This window comes from Theropithecus gelada, chromosome 1 (genome assembly GCF_003255815.1).
Source record: "Theropithecus gelada isolate Dixy chromosome 1, Tgel_1.0, whole genome shotgun sequence".
NCBI classification, from domain to species: Eukaryota; Metazoa; Chordata; class Mammalia; order Primates; family Cercopithecidae; genus Theropithecus; species Theropithecus gelada.
In genome coordinates, this window is record NC_037668.1 from 44,853,855 (window position 1) to 44,870,997 (window position 17,143).

General features: G+C 52.1%; 1 protein-coding gene across 1 annotated transcript in view; it reads left to right on the plus strand.

Moving 5' to 3' along the window:
* The window catches only part of PADI4 (peptidyl arginine deiminase 4), a 55,640-nt gene extending 38,497 nt beyond the window's left edge, over nucleotides 1-17,143 (plus strand). The window contains exons 10-16 of the mRNA XM_025394024.1: nucleotides 1,077-1,184; nucleotides 8,267-8,421; nucleotides 9,710-9,854; nucleotides 10,090-10,192; nucleotides 11,961-12,031; nucleotides 12,425-12,553; nucleotides 16,664-17,143. Of these exons, the coding sequence (XP_025249809.1) occupies nucleotides 1,077-1,184; nucleotides 8,267-8,421; nucleotides 9,710-9,854; nucleotides 10,090-10,192; nucleotides 11,961-12,031; nucleotides 12,425-12,553; nucleotides 16,664-16,897 (945 nt within the window). The 3' untranslated portion in view covers nucleotides 16,898-17,143. The remainder of the gene's footprint in view (nucleotides 1-1,076; nucleotides 1,185-8,266; nucleotides 8,422-9,709; nucleotides 9,855-10,089; nucleotides 10,193-11,960; nucleotides 12,032-12,424; nucleotides 12,554-16,663) is intronic.

Below are 17,143 nucleotides of genomic sequence, written 5' to 3' on the forward strand. Positions count from 1 at the left end.
CCCCCAGCAGGAATTCAACCTTCTTTCTTTTCACCCCCACACAACATCCTCTCTTCCTTTCTTGCCCCTCTTTTTTTTTTTTTTTTTTTTGAGACGGAGTTTCGCTCTCATTGCCCAGGCTAGAGTGCAATGGCACAATCTCAGCTCACCACAACCTCCGCCTCCCTGGTTCAAGTGATTTTCCTGCCTCAGCCTCCCGAGTAGCTGGGATTACGGGCATGCGCCACCATGCCTGGCTAATTTTGTATTTTAATAGAGATGGCATTTCTCCTTGTTGGTCAGGCTGGTCTCGAACTCCTGACCTCAGGTGATCCACCCACCTCAGCCTCCCAGAGTGCTGGGCTTACAGGCGTGACTTACTGCACCTGGCCGCCATTCCATTTTTTTGATACCAGGTTGACTTGTGTGAAATTGCTGATAGGTGCCATTTTTGATTTGCAAGAGTGGAACTTTCGTCTGGTTCATCCTAATAGTAACTTATAGTAGTGATTATGTCCAACATCGCATCTGCCTGCTAGAATACAAGCCCGCGGAGGTGGAATTTGCAGCAGATTCATTTCTGAAACCTCCCCGTGCTCCTCCTGCCCGCTGTAGTGGCCCAGGCTGGGTCTTATCCGCCTTCCTTTGGGGAGGAGGCTGGGAGCCCTGGCACCAAGAGGCCTTCTCTGGCCCATCCTAGCTGCATCGGGAGCCCCTCCTCCGTGTCCCCACAGACCCCTCAACCCCTCACCCCCTCATCACCTCCTAACCCTGGTGCTCACTGCCTGGCTCCCGGTTTTCTCACCTTGAGGAGGGGTCTGAGTTTTGCTCACCAGGGGTCACCAGCACCAGCCCAGGCACCACCAGGAGTGGGAGGGAAGGGCGCTCCTGCAGGCTCATGGCCTCTCGTGCACTGGGCAAATATGGGGCAATAAGCTCCGCTTTCTGAGCCCCTTCTCTGTGATCAAACATCTCATGGGATGTGCCCTTGACTGCAAGGGTAAGAGTGCATGGATGGTTTCATGCCCCCATCCTGGCGTTGGGCACCAAGACCCGGGTAGCACGCACAACAACCTCCTCTCCACTCACTCCCACAGGATGAAATGGAGATCGGCTACATCCAAGCCCCACACAAAACGCTGCCCGTGGTATTTGACTCTCCAAGGAACAGAGGCCTGAAGGAGTTTCCCGTCAAACGCGTGATGGTACCTGCCTGGGGTGGGGAGGGGGCACAGCTGCCGAAGCCCTCTTGTCTTGAGACTCCCTCCTTTTAGCCTGGCTTCCCCGCCTGCGTCTGTGGCTGAGTAACCCAGGGCAAGCAGGTGGAATTCCTACCAAAGTGGGCTTGTGTAGGTGGGGCTTGTTATTTTTGTTATTACCGAGATAAGATCTGGCTCTTCATTTCCCAAAGTCCTTGTGGCCTGTGAGCTCAGCTTGGTCTCCAGGGAACCCTGCCGAGGAGGTGGCTCAGGCTTGGACCTCCCTGTGCTCTTAAAGAAGCTCTTGCTGCACGGCGGAGGTGGGGCCAGGGCTGGAATCTTTCCCAACGCCCAGCTGGAGGCTCCGTCTTATGGGTGGGGTTTGGCCTTTAGGGGCTCCATCTGGGATGTGGGGGATTTGGGGATCAGTGTATCAGTGGTCACTTCCTGGGTGTGACTCTACCAGCCAGAGGCTGTCCATGTGGGGACAGGAAGTACATATTGCTGACTCGTGCTTGACTAGCCTGGCAGGTTGATGCAAACTCAGCACAGAACAATAATAATAATAATAGTTGCATTTATTGAGCATGAGTCGTGTGTTAGCCAGTGCTTCATTCTTTACCTGCACTGACTCATTTAATTTGATAAACTTTTATGGAGATGCTATCAATAGGCCCATTTTATAGAAGAAGAAACTGAGGCTCAGAGTGGAGAAGTTGGAATTCAAACCCGGCCAGTCCGGCTTGGTGAGCATGCTCTTCCCCGCCCTGCCTCCCTCTGCCTGCTTTCCCAGGAAGACTCCAGGCCTGCACTCTGAGCCCTGGCAGCCCCTTGGCTCAAGGTGCCCAGGGAAAACGACGGAAGGAGCATGGGGTCCAGGGTTTGCTAGGACACATGGCTTTCCGACAAGCATCTGTACTGTGCCCCAAGGGCAGGAAGAGTGGCCCTGCCCACACAGAAGGCTTCAGAATGAAACTTCAGTCAAACTCAACGACTTGCCCCGAGGCTTGCTTCCTCCTGGCCAAGCTGTGTGCCGAGCAGTGGAGATGCAGAGATGCTGTTGGATTCACAGTGTGTACTCAGCCACGGGGTCGAGTCCATCCTGTTTCAGCAGCGCTGGGGCAAGCCAGCCAGCTGCTACCGTGACTTTACCCTCTTTCCGCTGCTTTCAGTCCTGCCTAGTTCAGTGGCTGTGTCTCCTATTTTGATGCTCCAAGTATAACAAAGGTCAGATTTTCTGATGCCATGAGTCCTGCTGGACAGACAGACGGACACCTCGGCACCGTTGTCATCCCCTTTCCCACAGACAACTTTGGATGAAGGCAGGTGGCACTGGTCCCTCAGCTAAGCACATCTGCGTATTCCGACTCAGATCACTCAGAATGAGGCCAGGCGCGGTGGCTCACACCTGTAATCCCAGCACTTTGGGAGGCCAAGGAGGGCGGATCACCTGAGGTCAGAAGTTCAAGACCAGCCGGGCCAACATGGCGAAATCCCATCTCTAAAAATCTCTACAAATACAAAAATCAGCTGGGCATGGTGGCGTGTGCCTGTAATCCCATCTACTCGAGAGACTGAGGCAGGAGAATCCCTTGAACCCAGGAGGCAGAAGTTGCAGTGAACCGAGATTGCACCATTGCACTCCAGCCTGGGTGACAGAGCAAGACTGTGTCTAAAGAAAAAACAAAAACAAAAACAAAAAAAAACACCCAAATCACTCAGAATGAAAAGAATTGGAGAAAAAGTCACACTCGGCACCAGGCTTTGGCCCCACCTGCCTCTCCAGCACCATTGTGGGCCACTCTCGCTGTCCCTTACCCAGCCCCACCTCCACTGGCCTCCGTCCTATTCTTCAAACTTGCCTAACGTTTCCCCACCTCATGGTCTTTGCATATGCCATTCCCTCTGCCTGCAACGCTGTTCGCTGTCCACGGGGCTGGCTGCTTCTCAGCCTTCAGGTTTCAGCTTCGATTCCCTACTCAGTGAGGCCTTCCCTGATGCTGAAGGAGGGATCCCTACTCCCACCCCAACTCCTAGCCTTCTCCACTACAGCCCCCTGTTGACTTCTTCAGTGTATTTTGTTAAAATCATGGACTCCTTCATCTATTTTTTATTGCCCACGCTGCTGGGCCTGAGGCTGTTATGCCTTAACGCTGTCCATCGGGCAGCTGGCACGAAGCTTCACACAGTGGTGGTTCTTCCCGTAAGCATCGTCAGTCAATTTTCTATCACCGCCGTCAATGGGGAACCAGCAGCACTTCCTACAGATAGAAGGCAACTGTGAAGTTAAACAAACTGAAACAAGATCCTGCTACCAAAGCCAGCTCGTTACAAGTGACTGCAGCATCTCTGAGCTGGAGGTCAGCTCTCTGGTTGTTAACATGAGAGATGAGCAGGTGTCAGGGTTGTGTTTGCATCACTGAAACTTGAATTTTTGAGGAAGCCAGAAAAGACTGGAGGAAAACGAGAAGGGCAACAGCTTTCCAACGTTGTGTGTGCCTCAGGCTGCATCCCCTGGCACCCGTGAGCATCCCCCGCACAGCCCACTCTTGGGGGGCCACTTCTGCAGACTCTGGACACCCCTTCTTTTGCCTGCAGAAATCCAAGCCTGAAGGCTGTATAACTTACCCCCTCTCACAGCAGCAGCTGGGGCAGTGATGTGGATGAATTTACATTCCTTCATCACTGTTCGAACACATACTCAGCCAGGACTTGTTCTGGGCACTTGGGATATGACAGGGAGCAACGCCAAGGTCCCTGACCTCACGGAGGGGACATTCTGGCCCGAGAGACAGACAGCAGACAATGAATGGAACAAAGCAGTTATACAGTTCCTTAGAAGGCGACGTCAAGAGCTGCAGGTGCCGGGTGTGGTGGCTTATGCCTGTAATCCTAGCACTTTGGAAGGCCAAGGTGTGAGAACTGTTTGAGCCCAGGAGTTTGAGACCAGACTGGGCAACATAAGGAGACCTTGTCCCTACCAAAAAAAAAAAAAAAAATTGTTTTAATTAGCTAGGCATGGTAACGCATGCCTGTAGCCCCAAGTACTAGAGAGGCTGAGGCGGGAGGATCGCTTGAGCCCAGGAGGTCAAGGCTGCAGTGAGTCATGATTGCACCACTGCACTCCAGTCTGGGTGACAGATGAGACCTTGTCTCAGAGGAAAAAAAAAAGAGCTGCAGGAAAAGACAGAGTACAGCAGAATGGAGGGGCTCGCAGGTGCCAGTGTGGTAGGGAAGGTGGATTAGGTTACATTCTTAAAGCCGAGTCTGGTGGCTCATTCCAGTAATCCCACCACTTTGGGAGGCCAAGGCTGGTGGATTACTTGAACCTAGGAGTTTGAGACCAGCCTAGGTACCATAGTGAAACCCTGTCTCTACAAAAAAAAAATTTTTTAATAAAAATATGGTGGTACATGCCTATAGTTCCAGCTACTTAGGAGGCTGAGGTGGGAGGATCCTTGAACCCTGAAGGGTGAGGCTGCAGTGAGCCATGATCACACTACTGCATTCCAGCGTGGGCAATAGGAGTGAGACCTGGTCTCAAAAAAAAAAAAAAAAAAAAAAAAAATTGCATTCTTAAATAGGGGGGTCAGGGGGAGCTTCACAGAGAAGCTGACCTTATAGCAAACGCTTGAGGGAGGTGAGCGAACTGGCCATGTGAATGGGTGTCTGGGTGAAGAGTGTTGTAGGCAGTGAAACAGCCAGTGCAAAGGCCCTGGGGCAGGAGCCTCCCTTGAGTGTTCAAGAATAGCAAGAAGGCCTGGAGGGGTGGAGCAGAGCAACCAGAAGAGCGGGAGGAAAGGTGGTCAGAGAGGAGATAGGAGGTGGTAGGAGAGGCAGCCAGAGGTGATGGGAGGTGGTAGGAGTGGCGGTCAGGGAGGTGATGGGAGGTGATGGGAGGCGGGAGGAGAGGCAGTCAGGGAGGAGATGGGAGGTGGTAGGCATGGTAGTCAGGGAGGTGATGGGAGGTGGGAGGAGAGGCGGTCAGGGAGGAGATAGTAGGTGATGAGAGGTGGTAGGAGGGGTGGTCAGGGAGGTGATGGGAGGTGATCAGAGGCGGGAGGAGAGGCAGTCAGGGAGGTGATGGGAGGTGATGGGAGGTGATGGGAGGCGGGAGGAGAGGCGGTCAGGGAGGAGATAGGAGGTGATGGGAGGTGGTAGGAGAGACTGTGGTCAGGGAGGTGATGGGAGGTGGTAGGAGAGACTGTGGTCAGAGAGGTGATGGGAGGCCGTAGGAGAGGCAGTCAGGAAGGAGATGAGAGGTTGTAGGAGAGGCAGTCAGGGAGGAGATGAGAGGTTGTAGCAGGGGTGGTCAGGGAGGAGATGAGAGGTTGTAGCAGGGGTGGTCAGGGAGGAGATGAGAGGTTGTAGCAGGGGTGGTCAGGGAGGAGATGAGAGGTTGTAGGAGGGGTGGTGAGGGAGGTGATGGGAGGTGGGAGGAGAAACAGTCAGGGAGGAGATGGGAGGCGGTAGGAGAAGTGGTCAGAGAGGTGATGGGAGGTGGGAGAAGAGGCAGTCAGGGAGGAGATAGGAGGTGATGGGAGGTGGTAGTAGAGACTGTGGTCAGAGAGGTGATGGGAGGCCGTAGGAGAGGCAGTCAGGGAGGAGATGAGAGGTTGTAGGAGGGGTGGTCAGGGAGATGATGGGAGGTGGTAGGAGAGGCTGTGGTCAGAGGTGATGGGGAAGGGACAGGATGACAGGATGGAGTTGGGCTTGTTGGCTACTGGTGAGGCCATTGTTTAGAAACTGAGAATCATCACAGGGTCTTAAACAGAGGAGGATTATGATCTGGTTTGTTAGAAAAGAGAACAAGCCCTGCTACGCGTTGTGTAAAGAGAGCAGAGGCAAGGGGGAGGGGAGTGGGCAGGTGAAGGATGCTGGGAGTGCAGGCAGGGCGTGGCCGGAGGAGGCGAGAAGCCGTAAGATTCCAGCTATGTCTAGAAGGCAGAGTCAGCAGGACATTCGGACCCCCACTATGAGAGAGGCAAGCCAAAGCCGACAGCAAGGCTGTGACCTCTGTGGGTGGCAGGCACCATCCCTTGGAAGGGGAGGACTCTGGGAGAAGGAACAGGTTGATGGAGAATGAGGAGGTGGGAAGAGGGGGCCCAAAGTTCTGTTCAGGGTAAGTGGGAGATCATTGGTCAACATGCAAATGGGAAGTCAGGTGAGCCACAGTACACATCTGATGTTTGGGAGGGAAAGGATGCCCAGAGATGCGAACACGAGGGTTGTCGGGTCAAGAATGGAATTCCATGAGACTCGGCAGGACCACTGAAGGGGCAAATGAGGTTGGAGGTGAACCAGGATCCCCCAGAGTCCTGAAAGCCAAGTGCAGAAAGTGTGCCAAGAACGCAGGCATGACCGGCTGATTCAGGGGCTTCTGAGGGGGAAGGTGCGGGCCAGGCATTGCCCTTGGGGTTTGGCTGTGTGTTCCTGGAGACCTGGACAAGGAAAGCTTTGATGGGCAGGGGAAGGCAGGTTGGTCTGGGTTTTAGAGAGAAGTGGAGAGAGGAACTGGAAGTGTGGTTTTTAAATTTGTGGAATCAGGCTGGGTGCAGTAACTCACACCTATAATCCCAACACTCTGGGAGCCGAGGCAGGAAGATTGAGCCCACAAGTTTGAGACCAGCCTGGGCAACATAGTGAGACCCCATCTCTACAGGGAAAAAACAACTTTAAAAATTAGCCAGATTGTGATGGCATGCACCTGTGGTCCCAGCTACTGGGGCGGCTGAGGCGGGAGGATCGTTTGAGCCCAGGAGGTCAAAACTGCAGTGAAGAAGTACATTTGGAGATCACAGACCTTCTTGAGACCTACTCATCTTCCCAGAAACTCACACCTGGGCACACAACTTGGCATCTACTCTCAGGAAGTTCATGGCCCCCATGAAGCCTCAGGGAATGGACCATCTATGTGTGGAAGGCTAGATGTACCCTCTCCTGGGAGGCGGGGGAGATGGGCGGTGGACTGAATAATGGCCCCTGTACATCCTAATCCCCCCGAATCTGATGTTTCCTTATAAGGTAAAAGGGACTTTGCTGAACGTGATTATGTTAGGGATCTTGCGATGGGGTGATTATCCTGGTTTATCCTGGAATGGGGGAGGGCCTGTGATGATGGAAGCAGAGACTAGAGATCTTTGAAGGTGGAAGAAGGGGCTGCCAGCCAAGGCGGCTGTTAGAAGCTGAATAAGACAAGGAAATATAATAGATTCTTTCCTCAGGGCCTCCAGGAGGAACCAGCTCTGCCATCCCTGGACTTAAGCCCAGTGAAACTGATTTCACACTTCTGGCCTCCAGAACTTTAAGAGGATAAATGTGGCTGGGCGTGGTGGCTCATGCCTGTAATCCTAGCACTTTGGGAGGTTGAGGCAGGCAGATCACTTGAGGTCAGGAATCTGAGACTAGCCTGGCCAACATGGTGAAATCCCATCTCTACTTTAAAAAAAAAAAAAAAAAAAAAAGATGGGGGAGGGATAGCACTAGGAGATATACCTAATGTAAATGATGAGTTAATGGGTGCAGCACACCAGCATGGCACATGTATCCATGTGTAACAAACCTGCACGTTGTGCACATGTACCCTAGAACTTAAAGCATAATTAAAAACTATATTTAAAAATATATATATATATATACACACACACATATATACACACACAAAAATTAGCTGGGCGTGGTGGGGCATGCCTGTAGTCTCCACTACTCAGGAGGCTGAGGAGTATTGCTTGAACCCAGAGGCAGAGGTTGCAGTGAGCTGAGATCACACCACTGCACTCCAGCCTGGGCAACAGAGTGAGACTCTGTCTTAAGGTGGGGAAAAAAATGATGTTTTGCAGATTCGTTTTATGCCAAAGTTAAGGTTTCCCAAGCAGCTGGCATGCGTTAGCTAGTCCCTTTTCTTGTCCACTGAATGAAGTTAACATTCCTTTAACATTCCACACGTGATAACAGCACCTGCTATGTACCAGCTGCAGACGGTACTGAGTTACTTCCTGTGCCCAAGTTCATCTCTAAACTTGGACCCCCGCACCCTTCACCAGGGACCTCATTCCTCTAACTCTTGGCACTCCCTTCTCGTATCTCAGGGTCCAGATTTTGGCTACGTAACTCGAGGGCCCCAAACAGGGGGTGTCAGTGGGCTGGACTCCTTTGGGAACCTGGAAGTGAGCCCACCGGTCACAGTCGGGGACAAGGAATACCCGCTGGGCAGGATTCTCTTCGGGGACAGCTGTTATCCCAGGTAAGGAGGGGAGTAACAGGAGGGGGCGGCCAGGACCCAGGGAGGCCGTGGAAAAGCAGAGGCCAGAGTGGAAGCCTCACCTACCTGCTTCCGACTCTAGAGGGCGCAACAGGCTTGAGGGAGTATGAGGGGAATCCAAGTACAGGGTGAGGAATGCAGGCTTTGGAGCCCATAGACCCAAGTTCAGTTCCAGCTCTGCCACTTACCCTCTTTCAGTCAGTGAATATTTACTGAGCATCCAGAATGTTCTGGGAGCTGGGAATGCAACCATGGACATGAAAGACAAGTCCTTACCACTACTCTAGTGGGGAAATAGATGATAGAAAAGTAGACAAGATAATTTCAAATAGTGACAAAAATAAAAGAGAGGGGCACAGGAGGAAGAGGAAACGTTAGGGTGACCAGAAGGGCCTCTTTGGGGAAGGGGCTTTTGAACTGAGGCCTAATGACAGAAGGGACAGGGCCACATGGAGATCTGGGACAGAGAGTTCCAGGCAGATGAAAGTGCGTGTGCAAAGGCCCTGAGGCAGGAATGAGCTCCTGTGTGCAAGGCCAGGATGGCTAGAACTAATTGAACAAGAAGAAGAGTCTGGGCACAGTGGCTCACGCCTATAATCCCAGCACTTCGGGAGGCTGAGGTGGGTGGATTACCTGAGGTCAGGAGTTCGAGACCAGCGTGACTAACATGAGGAAACCCTGTCTCTACCAAAAATACAAAAATTAGCTGGGCGTGGTGGCACATGCCTATAATCCCAGCTACTCGGGAGGCTGAGGCAGGAGAATCACTTGATCCTGGGAGGCAGAGGTTGCAGTGAGCCGAGATTGCACCAGCCTCGGCAACAAAGGAAGACTCTGTCTCAAAAAAAAAAAAAAAAAGAGCAAGAGCAAGGCAATGGAACACTAATGGTTTTTTTTAGGAGACAACTGAGGCTCAAACAGGTGAAGGAATGTCCCCAAGGCCACACGGCTAACAAGAGATCACCAACTTAGGTCAGTCTGGCTCTAAACCCATCTGTACTCAGAACACCAGCATCTCGTCTAATTCAAGAGGCAGTGCTTTCTGAGGCTAAACTCTGTCCTACTTAGTGCTTCAGTTTCCCCCAATGAAACTAGAATGACAATTCCTTAATTTGTCAAATGTTAGGGGATAAAATAAAGGCATTCCAGCCTCCTGCATCCTTTTCTCAGCCGAAAGAGAACCCTGACCTTTTTGCCAGGCCCCTTGTCCTTCAGAGACTTCCCTGTAGTCCTTGCTGCCAATAACACCCCTTTAACCCTGCCATGATAGCAGTGACAGCCGGGAGATGCACCAGGCCCTGCAGGACTTCCTCAGCGCCCAGCAGGTGCAGGCCCCTGTGAAGCTCTATTCTGACTGGCTGACCGTGGGCCACGTGGACGAGTTCCTGAGCTTTGTGCCTGCACCTGACAGGAAGGTACAGTCTTGGGGGCTGCCTCAGGAGGCCATGCCTCCTTCCTGAGTAGACCCTCTGCCTGGGGTGGGAGCAACTTTACTTGTCTGAGTCAATTTTTCCTTCACCCTTAGGATGGGAGTAGAGGAGGTGGCCAGCTTGGGTCCAAGTCCACACCCCTCCCACCCTCAGCAGATCCACCCTTCTTGGAGCCCCAGGAGGCAAAGCTGACTTCTAACCCCAGTGTTTCTGCCTCCAGGGCTTCCGGCTGCTTCTGGCCAGCCCCAGGTCCTGCTACAAACTGTTCCAGGAGCAGCAGAATGAGGGCCACGGGGATGCCCTGCTGTTCCAAGGGATCAAGAGTAAGTTGACCCTGCCTTGTTCTCCCATCCGTGCACCTTCCTGCTTCCCGTGGTCTGCTGTTGCCTGGAGGGAATCATCCAGGCAACAGGGTAGCATCTGAGCACCTACTGTGTGCCAGGAACTGTGCCAAACACTGGGGAGACTGCGTGGACAGGGCAGAGCAGCTCGCTACCCAGTGGGTTCACAGGCCAGGGGAAGTGAGTCAACAGAACAACTGCAACACAGGGGCTTTGAGGGGTGTCTGAGTGGACGGAGCTCAGGGAAGCCTTGTTAGAGGAGGCAAAGGCCAAGTAGGAGCATGCAAGTAGGACTTGGCTGGGCAAACGGTGCAGGGAAATGACAGGAAGAGAGATACTGCAGGCAGAGGGGCAGGGCGTGTGAAGGCTCAGAGGTGGGAGAAAGCGTGATGTGTGTGAGGACCCGGGGGAGGTTCGGTCTGGCTGGAGCACAGATGAAATATTACTCTTTCAGCAGAGCTCACAGACACGGGCCAGGCCCACGGGCTGAGAAGCCTCCGTGGCTGAGAGCTCCACCTCAGGTCTGAGTATGTTGTGTGGCGTCAGGTGAGGGCGGATCTGTTTCTTCCTCTCTCAATGGGATCTCTTAGGAGACAAGAGAATTTAGCATTAATGCAAGACAAAATATTTTAGTGAACAAGTTTCAGTGGTTCAACTTTTTAATAATTATAAGTAAACCTGTTAAATTTTTCTGGACGTTTTTTTTTTTGAGACGAAGTTTTCCTCTATTGCCCAGGCTGGAGTGCAGTGGCGCAATCTCAGCTCTCTGCAGCCTCCACCTCCTGGGTTCAAGTGATTCTCCTGCCCCAGCCTCCCAAGGAGCTGGGATTACAGGCGTGCACCACCACACTTGGCTAATTTTTTGTATTTTTAGTAGAGATAGGGTTTTGTCAGGCTGGCCATGTTGGTCCCGAACTCCTAACTTGGTGATCCGCCCGCCTCAGCCTCCCAAAGTGCTGGGATTATGGGCGTGAACCACCGAGCCCTGCTCAAAACAAGGAAATTTCTTATTGACAGCAACTAAATGGTATTTGTAGCATTTTTATCACACAGTAGATTCCATCTATTCACTATACTTTTCTGAGCTGTCTGTCCTGCATGCAAATAGATATTTTTAATGTTGTCTGTTTTCTGTGCTGTTCCTATAAGTGTGCTATCAAAATACATTAAACTAGGCCAGGCGCGGTGGCTCACGCCTATAATCCCAGCACTTTGGGAGCCTGAGGCGGGTGGATCACTTGAGGTCAGGAGTTCGAGACCAGCCTGGCCAACATGGTGAAACCCCGTCTCTACTAAAAGTACAAAAGTTAGCTGGGTACGGTGGTGTGTGCCTGTAATCCCAGCTGCTGGGGAGGCTGAGGCAGGAGAATCGCTTGAACCTGGGAGGTGGAGGTTGCAGTGAGCCAAGATCGTGCCATTGCACTCCAGCGTGGGTGACAGAGCAAGGTTCCCTCTCAAATAAATAAATTAATTTAATTTAACTATAAAAATATATTTTAAAAATAGAATTTAAATGAGGTGAGAACATTTTTAATGAGAACTTATACTGCTAAAATATTGTATTAAGGCATTTGACTCACAGATGCTCATAGCAAACCTGTATGGTAAGAATTATTACTGCCTCCATTTTATAGGTAGGAATACTGAGTCCTCCTGGCACTGGCTGGGAAGAGGGAAATCGACCTCTGAATTCATTTGCCTTTTTTTTCTTTTTTTCTTTTTTTTTTCTTTTTCTTTTTCTCCATGACAGAAAAAAACCAGCAGAAAATAAAGAACATTCTGTCAAACACGACATTGAGAGAACATAATTCATTTGTGGAGGTAGGAGCCTGGGTGCCCACACCCCAGTAGACCTGGCGCCCCACCCTTCCCGCCCCCCACTCCCCACCCCCAGCCACCTTCCCAGTGATTAGAGGCACATCGCAGGAGTCTCCCTCAGGATCTCAGGATGTGCCGGAAGACAGAGACACAGAAGCAGGGGCGAGGCAGAGACTGGGAGAGGCTGAGGGAGCAGAGGAAGCAGGAGGCCCCAGGGCCCCCCAAGAGTACTGGCCAGAGGCCTCTCTGTGCAGGGGGCCCTGGCAGCTGCCCTCACTGCCTTCCTGACACTGTCCCAGGTCCTTCTCTCGGCCAGGGGGCCTCAGTTCCACACTGTCCCCCACCAACCCCACCGCCAGCAGTCCCCCCACTCACTGCCCCTGCCCTTCCCCTCAGAGATGCATCGACTGGAACCGCGAGCTGCTGAAGCGGGAACTGGGCCTGGCTGAGAGTGACATCATCGACATTCCGCAGCTCTTCAAGCTCAAAGAGTTCTCCAAGGCCGAAGCCTTTTTCCCCAACATGGTGAGGAGGTGGTGGCTTTAAAACCCCGGAGGATGGCATGGAGGTAGCTCAGCCCGAGAGGCCAGCGGGGCACCCGGGCGGTCCCAGAGGGCTTGGCTCCTCTCCGTAACCGCTTGTAGCTTTGTCCTGAGTGGTACAAGGTCAGACGTGACCAGGTCCGTGCACGTTGGTGTCTTTCCACGAGGTCAGGCTTCTACTGATGCTATTTCCATCATAAAATCCACAAGCCACACGGAGTTCCCCGGGGGCAGTTCTCAGGTGGGCAGAGCCCTGGGCACGCAGGCTCAAGCCACTCCACAAGTCAGTCAGTACTGCAAACCATACATAGTAGTGTACTTAATCAACATAGAAATGTTGTAGACAAAACATTCCACATCAAACAAAGCAATATTTAACATCAAGAGAGAAAGGGATAGGAAAAGGGGTCAATGAACCAGTCTAAGGAGAGTGATGTGGACAAGGAGAGGGTCGTAGGTTGATCTAAATGCACATCAACGTCTTGCAAGGAAGAGTGTAATTTTGGCAGAGCCTTCAACAGCTGGTGCCAGGTGCTAATCACTAGTGACAGCAAGACAGTGTCTGTTAAGACAGTCACCTTGAGGCCGGGCGTAGTGGCTCACACTTGTAATCCTAGCACTTTAGTAGGCCAAAGCCGGTGGATCACTTGAGGTCAGGAGTTCGAGACCAGCCTGGCTAACATGGTGACACCCCATCTCTACTGAGAATACAAAAATTAGCCAGGTGTGGTGGCAGGAGCCTGTAATCCCGACTACTTGGGAGGCTGAGGCAGGAGAATCACTTGAACTCAGGAGACAGAGGTTGCAGTGAGCCAAGATTGCACTATTGCACTGCAGCCTGGGTGACAGAGTGAGACTCTGTCTCAAAAAAAAAAAAAAAAGACAGTCATCTTGAGCTAGTGAAGACCTGATCTTTTTATAGCTGGAGTCCTCTGGTGTGGACTGATAGTAATAGAGTGTGCCTGCTTATGTCCCTGCCTGGTTGGGTGCAGTCTCTGTCGATTAGGCAAATATCTGGTTCCTGTTAGCATGGTGCCTTTTGAAATGTAAGATGGAGTCTTTTTCTAAGATGGAGTCACTTATGCCAAGGGTGCTCTCTACAGGCTTACATGGCCCTGTACCACTTCCAGAGCACCTTCTGGTATCTCACAACAATTCCGGGAGTCAGAGTCTATCGCCGCCTCTGCCAGGGCTCTGACTTCAGACCCCACACCAGAACCACCATGCTGCCTTCCCACCTAGCAGCTTCCCTGGGGCTTGGGGGTGGTGCAGGGGATGGAGGGACGGATGGGGAGTCAAGCAACAAACAAGATGCCCTCAGGTCGCCTTATGCACCATAACAGGGACACATGTGGGGGCACTACCTCAGACTGGGGGGTCCGGGAAGGCGCCTGTGAGGAGGTGGGGCTGGCACTGCCTAGGCTGAGTGGGTGGGATCCACCTTCTGGAGGCTGCCCTTGAGGGTGGTCCCACCTTTGTCCTGAGCGTTCACTGTGTCCCTGAGTGCTGTCTTCATATCATCCACTGTGTGTTTGCCACTCCTTGGCCCCATTCCTCCCTCTCTTCAGAGCACACCCGAGGCCCAGGCAGAGACTTCGCCCAGTTCTATGGGGGAACTCCAGCCACCCCCTTCTTCTGGAGCTGGGGGTTACAGTTCAGGGAGGAGCCAGCAGGCCCTACCACAGTGATTTTCAAACTGGGTTCCCTAGGGCCCTTGAGTTTGAAGGCAGGGCCTCAAATCCAGTGGTTCCGATTTTCTGTTTCTGCATGGACATTCTGCAAAAGACTGGGTGTAGATAAAGGGTCCCTTGGCCAAAAGAAATTAAACTATTGACCCCAAACATTTTGTTTCCCTCCAGTTTAGCCAAGCCAGGCTTCCCAGTGCAGGAATGAAAGTGGATGCTCATGGCTACGGTAGCCAGCAACGCTGAGAGCTGACTGTGCACCTTCACTGTTCAAGGTCCCCAGAGGGAGCCTGAGCATGAGACCTCTCTCCTGGGAGCTGGCTGTGGGAGGCAGGGAAGAGGGAGTGAAACAGGCAGAGAGATGAACAGTGCGAGGCACTTAGCACACACGGGCTGTGTCTAGGTGGTGGCAAAGAATGAGACGCCCCCTTGAGGACCCATGGAAAATGGCTGTGCACCTACTACGTGCCAGCACAATGCTGTGCCTACGTGTTCTTACCTAATTGTCATTGCAACGGGAATGTGTGTTGGGCTCATTTTGCTGATGCGGCTCAGAGGGGTAATGTGACTTGCCTAAGGCTACACAGCTATTGAATAGCAGAGTTGGGATTCAAACCCACATAGGCCTATAGCCAAAATCCTCACCTTTCCACCTCACCGGGCCGCCTGCCAATCTAATGGAGGAAGCAGAGTCATTTACATACATGATTTACATATGGAAAGTGCCATAACAGAGGTAGTCATTTATCCATCCAGTCAACAGATATTTATTGAGTGCCTACTATGTGCAAGGCACAGTGCTGGGAGTTATGGGAACACAGAGCGGGAGTGACTGCCAGAGCTCAGGGATTCATGAGCAGTTTCACAGAGGGGCTGCCACTTGAGCGGGGCCCTGAGTAATAGAAAGAGTTTACCAGAAGGGGGCAGGCAGGGGAGGAGAGTGTAGTGTTAAGAGCATGGGCAGCAGCAGAAAGAATGAAATCAGCCAGGAGGGGTGGCTCATACCTGTAATCCCGCACTTTGGGAGGCTTCAGCGGGAGGATTGCTTGAGTCCGGGAGTTCAAGACCAGCCTGAGCAACTTGGAGAAACTCTGTCTCTACAAAAAAATACAAAACTTAGCCAGGCATGGTAGCATGTGCTGAGGCAGGAGGATTGCTTGAGCCCAGGAGATGGACATTGCAGTGAGCTGAGATCGCACCACTGAACTCTAGCCTGGGTGACAGAGTGAGACCCTCTGTCTCACTCGAAAAACAAAAAAAAAATGAAATCATGTCCTTTGCAGCAACATGATGGAGCTGGAGGCATTATCCTAAGTGAACTAAAACAGAAAATCAAATACTGCATGTTCTCACGTATAGGTAGAAACTAAACAGTGGTGCGCATAGACACAGAGATGGAAATAATAGGCACTGACGACCACCAAAATGGAGAGAATGAGAGCGAGGTGAGGGCTGGAAACTTACCTCTCGGGTACGATGTTCACTATTTGCGTAATGGATACACTGGAAGCCCTGTGCCCACCAGTAAGCAATATACTCGTGCAACAAATATGCATATGTACCCCCGAATCTAAATTTTTTAAATTTAAAATAAATAAGAGTATGGAACTTGGAGTCTAATAGCTGTAGTCCTAGAATAGCTGGGTGGCCTTAGGCAAGCCATTTTCCACATCTGGGTCTCAGTTTTCTCATTTGTAAAGTGGGGATATTATTCTTATTTTGTTTTATTTTTTGAGACAGAGTCTCACTCTGTCACCCAGGCTGCAGTGCATTGGAATGATCTTGGGTCACTGAAACCTCCACCTCCTGGGTTCAAGCGATTCTTCTGCCTCAGCCTCCTGAGTAGCTGGGATTACAGGCGCATCTGGCTAATTTTTGTATTTTTAGTAGAGACGGGGTTTCGCCATGTTGGCCAAGCTGGTCTCGAACTCCTGACCTCAGGTGATCCACTCGCCTCGGCCTCCCAAAGTGCTGGAATTACAGGCGTGAGCCACCACACCTGGCAATTTTTATTTTTGAGATAGAGTCTCTCTCTGTTGCCCAAGCTGCCAGGCTGGAGTGCAGTGGCACAATCACAGCTCACTGCAGCCTTGACCTCCTGGGCTCAAGTGATCCTCCTGCCTCAGCCTCCAAAGTAGCTGGGACCAGAGGCACGCACCCCCATGCCCAGCTAATTTTTAAAAATACTTTTTGTAGAGATGGGGTCTCACCATGTTGCCCAGGCTGGTCTCAAACTCTTAGGCTCCAATGATCCTCCTGCCTCAGCCTCCCAAAGTGCTGGAACTACAGGTCTGCCACTCTGCCTGGAGGGGCTGTTATTTCCAAAGGTCAGAGAAGGGAGGGGCCGCTCAGATTGCGCTGCAGGCTGCCTGCTGCTGCCTGTGACCTGAGCCCTCATTTCTCTGCAGGTGAACATGCTGGTGCTGGGGAAGCACCTGGGCATCCCCAAGCCCTTTGGGCCCATCATCAACGGCCGCTGCTGCCTGGAGGAGAAGGTGTGTTCCCTGCTGGAGCCTCTGGGCCTGCACTGCACTTTCATCAATGACTTCTACACCTACCACATCAGGCATGGGGAGGTGCACTGCGGCACCAATGTGCGCAGAAAGCCCTTCTCCTTCAAGTGGTGGAACATGGTGCCCTGAGCCCATCTTCCCGGGCGTCCTCTCCCTCCCGGCCAGATGTCGCTGGGTCCTCTGCAGTGTGGCAAGCAAGAGCTCTTGTGGATATTGTGGCTTCCTGGGGGCAGCCAGCCCTCCCAGCACTGGCTTGCTTTCTTCTTCTATGTCCCAGTTTCCCACTCTGAAGACCCCAAGATGGTCCTAGCATTGCACACTCAGTTCTGCTCTAAGAAGCTGCAATAAAGTTTTTTTAAGTCACTTTGTACGTGA